Genomic DNA, 10,171 nt, shown 5'->3' with positions numbered 1-10,171 from the left:
GGATGTGGGGGCGCGGCGGCTGGCTGACTCGTTGCAGATGACCGGCCCGAGGCGGGCACCTCCCTGGGTCCCCACAGCAGGACGCTCCAGGGTGTGGCCTGCTGAGCTGGACCTCAGTCAGAGGCCATGAGGGGGCGTGGTCCTCCCTCAGAGAAGCGGCTCTGGGCCGTGTCCCCCTCCCACGGCCTGGGACGCAGCAGCGGTCCTCCAGGACGGACTCCTACCGCCGGCGCCTGTCCGGCTCCCCACGCGTCCACAAGGCCGCTGTCTCACCATCCGATGCTCGGGGGGTGGAGGGGGAACGTGTCCCCCGCGGTCGCACATTTCAGGGTCTAGACCCCAAAACCTCACTGGATCCCTTATGACTGAGATGACAGAGAAGAGTTGCTCTGTTTAATTACTAGTAACTGGGGTTCACAAAGGATGCCGAGTGATGTCAGTCAATAACACTTACAGTTTATTCACGTGGGTATGCTTTCAGTTACATTTTCCACACTAAGCATCAAACACCGTCCACTCTACCCCCCAAGGGCCCCGCACTACCTCCCCCCACAGTCCCCCGAAAACCACCGGCATCACACTCGCTCCCGGTGCCCATGCTCACGGAGCTGCCCTGCACGACCGGGCCCCAGGGGCAAGGGCCGCTGGCTTGTGAAAACCCCGCGGAAGCTTCTCACGGAGACCTCGGTGCCCGGGGGGAGGGCGAGGGGCTGCTGTTGAGGAAGGCCCTGCCGGGGCGGCTGCGAAAAGCTGGGGACCCCCGCCCGAGGGGGGAGCTCTTTGGGGGAGCGGAGCCGAAGCTCTAGTTCTCAGCTCAGCGCACGGGCTCAGGTCCCGAGGAACCCGGACCCACACTGAGGGCCGGAGGAGGCCCCGCGGGGCAGAAGCTTGTAGACTCCCGCCTTCCTGCCAGAACGGCTCCGGGTCCAGGAGGAGATGGGCGAGCTGAGGTGGAACGCGGGCTGTTTGCAGAGGACAGGGACGAAAACCGTCAACGTGAGGGCGACTCCAGCCCTGGAGCGGCCTGTCGCCTGAGGAAGGTCTGGCTCCCTGAAGCTGCGGGAGGGGTCACCTTCACGCCGCCCTGCCCTTAACTGGAGCCTAGATTCACACACACAGCGGCAAGAGGTGAGGGCGTGTCAGAGCATGCACACGCACCCGGGCCGCGCACAGCCGAGGCGGCGGGACCCCGCGTGTGCGCCAGGCAGCGGGGGGCCGCGGCCACCAGAGGGGACGCGAGGGCTTGGCGAGAGGGGCAGGGTCGGCCGGCGGCTCCGCCCCCCGCCCCCGGCGCCAGTGGGCCCCGCGCGGCTCCACGCCCTGCCCCGCCCCCGGCCCCAGTGCGCCCCCCGCAGGAGGCGGGCCGCACGGGAGCGCACACGGCTGCTCTGCCGGGCAGTCTAGAGGGGGCCCTTGGTCGGCTTCTTCTTCTTCGACTCCTCCCTGTGCTTCGGTTTCTTCCTCTTGCCGCCTTCTTTGAATCCTAAGGAGACAGGCGTGTGAGACGCTGCAGGGCGGCAGCGCGTGTCTCTAAACGTCCCCTCCCCTGCTGACGAGACACACCGTGTATCTGAGGCCCAACAGGAACATGAGCTGACTCAACACCTGGAGATGAAAGCCTCTCACACCAGCTCTCCAGGTCCCGGAGGCCGAGTGCCCGCCTGCCCGCCCGCTGGGAGACCCCTGCCCCACGCCCGCCCGGCCCCACGACCCGCCCCGAGGCACCCGGGGGCCCCTGTGCAGGCAGAAGCCCAGGGGGTCCCTCTGCAGGAATGGCTCAGAGCCTGTGTGCGTGTCCACACGGACGCGGGGGGCGGGGACGCTGAGTGTGGGGGCCAAAAGACCACTGTGAAGGTCCTGCCCAGAACCGGACCAGGGTCACTGCGGGTCTGTAAGCTGGCACACATGGGCCCCGAGGCCCGAGGCCACCTGAAGCGTCCTTGGGTTTCACATTACACAGCAGGTGCGTCTCAGAGCGTGACCGCTGGGGCCCCAGTCTGTTCAGAGCTCCTGCACCCACTCGCAACCCCTTCTCAGAGGACCAACACCCGGTGGGCGGGCCCTGGGTTAGTCACACGGGCGCCGACAGCAGCCGGAGACCCAATCACGATGCCCGTTTCCGGGCGGGGGTGGGGAGTAAGGACACAGGCACCTCCTGGGACCGAGGCTGCAGGCCCTGGAACCGTGGGCCGGTGGGGGTGGGCGCCAAGGCCCGGGTGCAGCCCGTGTCCTGCCCCTCCCTGCAGAGGGCCCACAGCGCCCCGCGCAGGTCACCCGGGGTCACAGTGCCCCACAGAGGGCCTGCGGCAGGGGACCTGAGGCTCTCGCGCAGGGAGGTGGGGCCTCATCCTCGCCCAGGCCCGGCTGCCTGCACAAAACACCCGGAGGAGACACCTGCCAAGCCCTGCCCACACCGATCTCCTGGAGCCGCCCGTCCACTCGCGGCCGCGGCGCCCTAGCTCCACACCCGCGCAGCCAGACCCGCTCCTGCCCACTCGGGCCTCGCGGACCGTGAGACCCCGACCCCGATGGCCCGCAGCGCCACAGCCAGGCCTGGGAAGGTGAAGGACCAGTGCTGTTCTTCACTCAGGAGTTTGTTTCATGCTGAATAACTTCAATTCTCATTTTTAAGAGCTCCACACTCTGGACAGACCCCCGGTGTATGTGGACTACACTAATCCTTTCTGCACATCTCACTGCCCGGTTTACAGTCCAGAGAGGCGTGCGATGCGCCGTCTGAATAAAGCTGGGCACCGCACTTCACAGAAGCACCAGCAAGAAGGGCCCATTGGCACGAACAAAGCTGTCCGCTGTTCACAGAGCTGCCCGTGGCTGCACCACACGGGCCAGGCAGTCCACACAGGAGGCCCTCCGCGCCCGCAAGTCCACGCCCTGAGGGCTGAGCACACGCCCACGATCAGAACCCACCCACCAGCCCCTCAGGCACCTAATTAAGGCGGGGACACACCGGGCGGAGACACCAGACATGCTGTGGGGGCCACACTCCTCCCCATACACTAAGAAAACGACCCAGGACACGGCAACCTGGTCAAAGTCACCGTGGGACCCTCCCCACCACACGGGAGCACGCCCCCCAGGGGCAGCTTATCTTGGGGACCGGGGTTGGGGGCGGGGGGCCGCCCAGCGGGTTCCATCACTGTGCCGGAGGTCGCTGACCTGCTGGGGACCTAGCTCGCCCTGCGACCCCAGCCACCTTTTCCACTGTCTGTTTCTGGAACCTTCCTTTGGAGCAAGCAGCTCTGTCAATCTCCCAGTAAGAAGTCGAAGAGCTCACTACAGTCACACCACAGTCACATAGACATCGTATCTTGAACCCTTTGGTGGCTTCACGCTGGCACGCTGCTGAATCCTCAGCGCTCAGTACGGGAGGCGGACGTGAACAGCAAGAGGCGGACCAGCAGCACCAGCCTCCGCCAGGCCCCCCGGCTACCCGAGGCCGCCCCGGGACACAGGTGGGAGCAGCACCTGGTCGAGATGGAGCCCCCCGCGGGCCACGTGTGTGAGGACGCGCTGGTGTCGACAGCCTCCCACCTGCAGACACCTGGGCAGAAACTGACCAAGCGCGAGATCTCAGTCACTTTGCTTTGCCTGCCGAATCCTCCTCTCCTGAGACCCCCTGCAGCGGCCAGTGTCCTCCCCTCCACGGGCCGGCCTCCGCTACCCACGGGCAGCATGGGCCTCGCCATGGCCCCCAGTTCTACCTCCTGACCAGACGTCTAGACAAGCGCCTGGAGGCAGGCCTGGGCCCTGCATCGGAGGCAGGTCCTTCCAAGCAGAGGGATCCCTTCCAGCCACGAGACCCCTACTCAAGTCCTGCGTGTCCGGGAAGCTGGACTCACGGCCCTGGCCGACCCCCCCCCCCAATCTAGCCTGCGTGCCATCGGGGCCAGGAGGTGGCGACAAACCCGGGGAGGACGCCCCAGGCCCACACGAGGCACAAGCAGCCTGTTCCAAGCTCACCCAGCCCTTCCTTTCGCCTCTGCTTCTCACTCACCACCCAGGAGAGGTTACGGCTCCCACGTGGCCCATCTCCCTGGAGCTGGGTCCCCGCGGACCTGGCTTGGGACCCGGCTTGGGACCCAGCACACCCATTGTCCGGCGGGCGGATGGGACAAGCCCTGTCCTCAGGGGCAGACCCGGACCTGCTCCGCATGAGGAGGGCACCAGGGGGGCTGCAGGCACTGAGCTCCCAGCAGGAAGTTCCGGGAGAAGAAAGCCGTGGACATCGGCCTTCGGGTCCCTGCCTTGCCCCAGGTGCAGAGTCAACCTCACTGAGACGTCACCCTGACTCGGGAGATGAGGGCCACCTGTCCCTCCACCCTGTGGCCAGCTGTGGTCAACCTGGTGACTTCCGGCACTGAAAACCAAGATGAACGAACACTAGGAACAGAGGAGGCACCCGAACCATAGATTCCCGTCGCCCGGCTTCAGACTCAGCCTGCAGGTAGCCATGTCATCAGACGTGACCCAGGACCTTCTACAGGGACCACAGTTCACAAACCACCTCCCCCCAGCCCCCCCAAGATAACGGCGGGTCAAGAAGCTGGAAGAGGGCGCAGCAGGGCCCATGTGTCCCGGGCGGACACCTCCCGTGGGGGAGGGAGGCCAGGTCGGCACCCTGCGAGAGGACCCCCGGGGGCAGGGGGCCCCAAGGCTGCACCCGTGATCAGCACGAGGGTGGGGAGCGGGGCTCGGGCGGCAGACGGAGGGCTCCCGGGGGCAGGCCGTGCCCGCGGGCCCTGCCGAGACAACACACACATGCGGTGCTGGGAGCCTGGCGCCCGTTTAATGTGGCCGCGCCCGCCGCCCCCACCCACCCGTCAGGCCAGCACGCAGCAGCACAGAAGACTTCTCGGTCCTCGGGAGCCCCGCGGCGGCCGGGGGGCGGGGTCCCGGTGCACACCTGCGCAGAAGGCGCCCGGCGCGTCCTCGTCCTCCCCTGCGGCGTGCGCCGCTGGCCGGGGCGGGGGCGCGGGCCGCGGCGGCCGCAGCGAGCGGGCACTGGAGCTGGCGGGCTGGGCGGGCAGCGCGCTCTGGCCTCGTCGCAGGCACTCCTCCGCGAAGGCGTCCTCATCGGCCACACCTGAAAGCACACAGGATGAGACGCGCGTGAGCCGGGCCGGGGCCGCGTCCTCGCGCCTGCGGGGCCGGAGCTGAACCACGCAGAGAGAAAGGGGAAACCAGGCTGGGCCTCGCCGGCCCTGGGGTCAAGGATCCCGAAAGCGCCCCGCCGGTCCCAGGGCAGGGCCGGCCGTGGGCCTTGATGGGGCAGCTATAACCACAGGCCCTGCCGCGATGGAGGCCGCAGACACCCCGCGTCCCCCGCTCGGGCCGAAGCAGAGCAGGAGCTCAGAGCCAAGGACCCGCACACACGGTCACCTGTCACAGCAGACACACGGCCGAGCGCGTGCTTCCGCGCTCAGGGTTGTGCTTCTGTTAGTCTTTTCGAAGACGGGAGAGAGTTCTGCATGTGATGGGAGCACCAGGAACAATAGCAAACAAGTGACGGCTGTCACCGAGCGACTTCCGGCTTCCTTCTCTGCAGTCACAGCGCCCTCCATAAGGGCACGGCTGCCAGCAGCCCAGCAACGGTGGGAAATGGGGACCCCGGGTGGTGGTGGCACCCCTGTGCCCCGGGGGGGTGAGCGCGGAGCCCTGAGCCCGGCCGGCGCACCCCGCGGGGTCTTCCATGCGAGCACCCCCTTGGGTCACCCAGGTCCTGGCCCTGCCCCCCCCCACAGCAGAGCCCCCTCCACTCCTGCTCCCCCCCCCCCACCCCACCCCGGGGAGGTAAAGACCGGGATGCTCCCGAAATGAAACAGGTAACCAGAGCCCTGCTCTTTCATGGGGCTGCAATGACAGCTGCTTCGCCCTGGTAACTGGTCCCCAAGGGCCAGGCTCCGTGCTGGGCAGGGGCTCCGGGCCTGGCCTCCGTCTTCTCCAGACGCCGCCTCCTCCCCAAACCCCATACCTGCCCGGCTGAGGAATAATCCTCCTCCAGCGGCACAGACGCTCACCCTGGAGATGCAGGCCGAACCCCGGGGGCCCAGATCCAGGGCCTGTGCTTCCAGGGCGCCCTGTGAGGCCTCTGCCCACCCCGCAGGCCTGGCGGGCGCCCTGGGGCTGGCCTCCACCAGCCTCCTGATCCCCCCCACAACGCACACTCAGGCCTGGCGGGCACACTGGGGCTGGCCTCCATCAGCCTCCCAATCCCCCCCACACGCAGGCCTGGCGGGCGCCCTGGGGCTGGTCTCAGTCAGCCTCCCAATCACCCCACGACGCACACGCAAGCCTGGCGGCAGGGAGGGGCGCCTGGCAGTCAGCGCAGGGGCCTGGCCGCCTTCACACCAAATGCCCACCCCGAAGGGTGCTGGCTGAGGAAGCAGGCCCAGCCGCGGCCCTCACCCCTGCCCCCTACCTGCGCACAGCTGCCTCACCACCCCCGAGGGTGGCCAGCACCGTGGGGACACGGGCTGTGTGTGTAAACAGAGCGCCTCTGGGACACGACCGTCTGTAGGCAGAAAGCGCCTGAGTGCAGGAGCCCGGGGCGGGGCAGGGCTGGGAGCCTAGGGGCCGTGGGGTCCAGCACACAGACACAGGCACGGGACCCCCAAATACGAGGAGCCCTCCAGGGGAGGGGGCCCCAGAGGCACACCTGATACACCACCGTGATGGTGACGCGACCTCCAATCCACGCGGGACGCAGCGAGTGGGGGAAGGTGGGCGGCCCCACCCTGCAGCTGAGCTGCCCCCAGGCCCACATTTGGCTCCCGTCCACCCGGGAGCAAGCGGCTGGCCGTCCGTTCCCGGTGACTTCAATGTGCTTTTGCGGGGACACCACGCCGCCAGGTGGGGCCCGACCGCCCAGGTGCTCAACAGGCTCACTCTGGGTGGCCGCGTGCCCACAACGGCCTGGAGAAGGCACGGCGGGCGTCCTGGGGGCTACCCGCCTCGGGTCACCTCGGACCCCCAGGGCCCATCAACTGTCCAGGAAGAGGCGGGGCTCCCCCAGCCCCGTCCCGCTCAGGGAAACCCACTGCGCGTCCTTGTGAGGGCGAGGCCGGCCCGCCTGCTCTGGACGGGCTCCCAGGGGCCCAGCGCACGGGCAGGGGGACCCTGCAGGACCCGTGGAACCCTCCCAGCCCCAGCACCTCCCCGGTGCTCCGGGCTGCACCTGCCACCAGTTGGGAGCACAAAGCTGTCACTGAGACACCAGGCCTGCCGCTTGGAGAACGCAGGGAGCACCCCCATCCAGTGGTCAGGACGCCACGCTTCCACTCCACTGCGAGGGGAGAGGGTTCGGTCCCTGGTCAGGGAATAGGATCCCGTGTGCCCCGAGGCATAAATAAAGTGAAAAACATGTTTAAATTTGACAGCTGCTCTTATTTTTACAAAATCGCACAGAATATACTCCAGGACTCAGGGTCTGGCAATCCCCGCTATGGGAAAAGGGGGCCCCTCCTGGGTCCCAGGGTCCTCTCGGCATCCAGATGGCCGTTGGGCCCCTAATGAGGGCACACACGCACCCTCGGGGCTGGAGCCCAGGGCAGCACGTGCACTCACTCGAGAGGGGTGGCCCCTCCCCGGGCAGTCCCGCCCCCGGGCACACCCAGCTCGGCGAGGGACCCCGGCTCCGGGCACCCTCCCGCCTCCTGCCCGCAGCCATGAAGCCCTCTCTCTCACGAGCACCAGGCCACAGGGTCTCTGAACCGGGGACCGTCGAGGATGACTGAAGGGCTGTGGCTGAGGCCCACGCTCTCGGGCGTGGCATCTGGGAGCCCCTGAGAAGGGGTGGTACCTGCACGGCTGGGCTCCTCACCAGCCCATGGGCCGGCCCCCCGCAGCACCAGCAGTCCCCGAGGCCCTGGGCCTGGAGCAGGACGATCAGGTCACTGACCCCACAAGGCTCCCCTAAAATCCCACCTGTGTCATCTGCCAGGAGAGGGTCCTCAGCGGGGCGGGAGGGGGGAGCGGGGGAGCGGGGCTTGAGAGAAAGAAACGTGGATACTGAGAACTTCTCCCAGTAGTTCTGCTGGGTGCCTTCTGAAAGAGATCCTTCCATGTGTGTCCACGCAAGCGCTCATTATGAACCCACTGTTACACGCAGAGCAACACTGGACATTTAACAGGTTTATAAAACGTGAGGCCACCATCCTCTTAGACGCAGAGGCATCACGCGTTAACGCCCGGCTGCAGGAGGCTCACGCTGAAATCAAGATTGCCGGCCGTGTGCTTAGTCGCTCAGGCGTGTCCGACTCTTCCCGACCCCGTGGACTGTAGCCCACCAGGACCCTCTGTCCACAGGGAGTCTCCAGGCCAGAATACTGGAGAGGGTTGCCATGCCCTCTTCCAGGGGATCTTCCCAACCCAAGGATCGAACCCAGGTCTCCTGCATTGCAGGTGGATTCTTTACCAGCTGATGCCAGGGAATAACCTCAGGTACGCAGGTGACACCACCCTAATGGCAGAAAGTGAAGAGGAACTAAAGAGCCTCTTGATGAAAGTGAAAGAGGAGAGTGAAAAACCTGGCTTAAAACTCAACATTCAGAAAACCAAGATCATGGCATCCGGTCACTTCATGGCACTTCATGGCACTTCATGGCAAATAGATGGGGAAACAGTGGAGACAGTGAGAGACTATTTTCTTGCTCTCCAAAATAACTACAGGCAGTGAATGCAGCCATGAAATTAAAAGATCCTGTTCCTTGGAAAAAAAGCTATGACAAACCTAGACAATGTATTAAACAGCAGAGACATCACTTTGCTGACAAAGGTCCAAATAATCAAAGTATGGTTTTTCCAAGTACAGATGTGACAGTTGGACTATAAAGAAAGCTGAGAGCCCAAGAATTGATGCTTTTGAACTGTGGTGTTGGAGAAGACTCTTGAGAGTCCCTTGGACTGCAAGGAGATCCAACCAGTCCATCCTAAAGAAGATCAGTCCTGGGTGTTCACTGGAAGGACTGATGCTGAAGCTGAAACTCCAGTACTCTGGCCACCCGATGCGAAGAACTAACTCACTGGAAAAGACCCTGATGCTGGGAAAGATTGAGGGCAGGAAGAGAAGGGGATGACAGAGAATGAGATGCTTGGATGGCATCATGGATCTGATGGACATGAGTTTAAGCAAACTCCAGAATGGTGAAGGACAGGGAGGCCTGGCGTGCTGCAGCCCATGGGGTCGCAGAGTCGGACACGCCTGAACGACTGACTCACCACCATCCTCAAAAGCGTGCCCAGCGGCGGGTGACGCAGACCGCTGCTGGAACACGGTGCTCCCCACGGTGAGCACACTTCACTGCCTGGGCACTGGCGAGCCGGGCCCTGTGAGGGCCCCCAGGCCGTGACCGCAGCTGGGACCAGGCCTGGATGGGGCAGAAGGATTGGCGGACGTGGGTCCCGCTGCCATCTCAGAGCCAAGGCCAGCCTGTCGGGTCTCCACGTGCCACAGCCAGGCCCAGCCCGGGAGCTGCCCTGACGGCCACGGAACGCGCAATGGCAGGGGTCTGCAAGGTCCCCAGCAAAGGGTGTGCGCGCCCCCAACCCAGGCTCTGAGCCAATGCCCCAGACGTCTCCAGCCTCTGCCAGGGCAGTGGCATCCGGAGCAGAGACGGCTCTGCCCTCAGGGCGGCTGGGGCCGTGGATGCCAGTGTCCCCCTCCCCACCCGGGAGCCAGACGCCCCATCCCAAGGGGGCGCGGGACACTCCTGGCAGAGGCAAGGCCAGCACTGGAGACAGAGGTGCCACAGACAGCTGGGGCGGCCTCGCCTACATCCACTCCAGGGCTCCTGGTAACACTGCCCTGGTCCTCGTGCCCACTGCCTCCCCGACACCCACGTCCTCCTGCGACACCTGCCCCCACCCCCAGGGCTGCGTGCATCCACTTCGGAGCAGGAGGCCCAGGGCCCCGCGGGACAGGACCCGCCGGTCTCTGCTGGAAGGCGGAGGAGGTCTGGGCCCAGCCAGCCCGCAGGCGCGGCCACGGGCCCAGCCCCAACCCCTTCCGCCCACCAGGAAGCAAGGCACCCCCGGCTGAGGACAGACCCGGCTCCTTCCCGGGAAAGCCCGGGGCAGCAGAGGCACCCCGAGCCCCGAGGAGACGGGCCTCGCGAGGCCTGGGAAGACCGTTCGCCCCACAGCACTCAGCCCA

The 10,171-nt window shown here is 65.9% G+C and overlaps 1 protein-coding gene across 4 annotated transcripts in view; it reads right to left on the bottom strand.

Moving 5' to 3' along the window:
* Nucleotides 1–434: 434 nt before the first annotated feature.
* The window catches only part of DNAJB6 (DnaJ heat shock protein family (Hsp40) member B6), a 54,642-nt gene continuing 44,905 nt past the window's right edge, over nucleotides 435–10,171 (bottom strand). For 3 of the 4 annotated variants that reach the window (XM_043871853.1, XM_043871856.1, XM_043871855.1), the window contains exons 9-10: nucleotides 4,925–5,104; nucleotides 435–1,483 (exon numbers count right to left, since the gene is read on the bottom strand). In XM_043871853.1, the coding sequence (XP_043727788.1) occupies nucleotides 1,401–1,483; nucleotides 4,925–5,104 (263 nt within the window). In that variant the 3' untranslated portion in view covers nucleotides 435–1,400. Of the gene's footprint in view, nucleotides 1,484–4,838; nucleotides 5,105–10,171 lie in introns of all 4 variants that reach the window. The other variant, XM_043871854.1, reaches the window with a different exon arrangement.

This window comes from Cervus elaphus, chromosome 18, assembly GCF_910594005.1.
Source record: "Cervus elaphus chromosome 18, mCerEla1.1, whole genome shotgun sequence".
Lineage (NCBI taxonomy): Eukaryota > Metazoa > Chordata > Mammalia > Artiodactyla > Cervidae > Cervus > Cervus elaphus.
The sequence above is the reverse complement of the archived record's forward strand: the minus strand, read 5'-3'. Positions and strand labels throughout refer to the sequence as shown.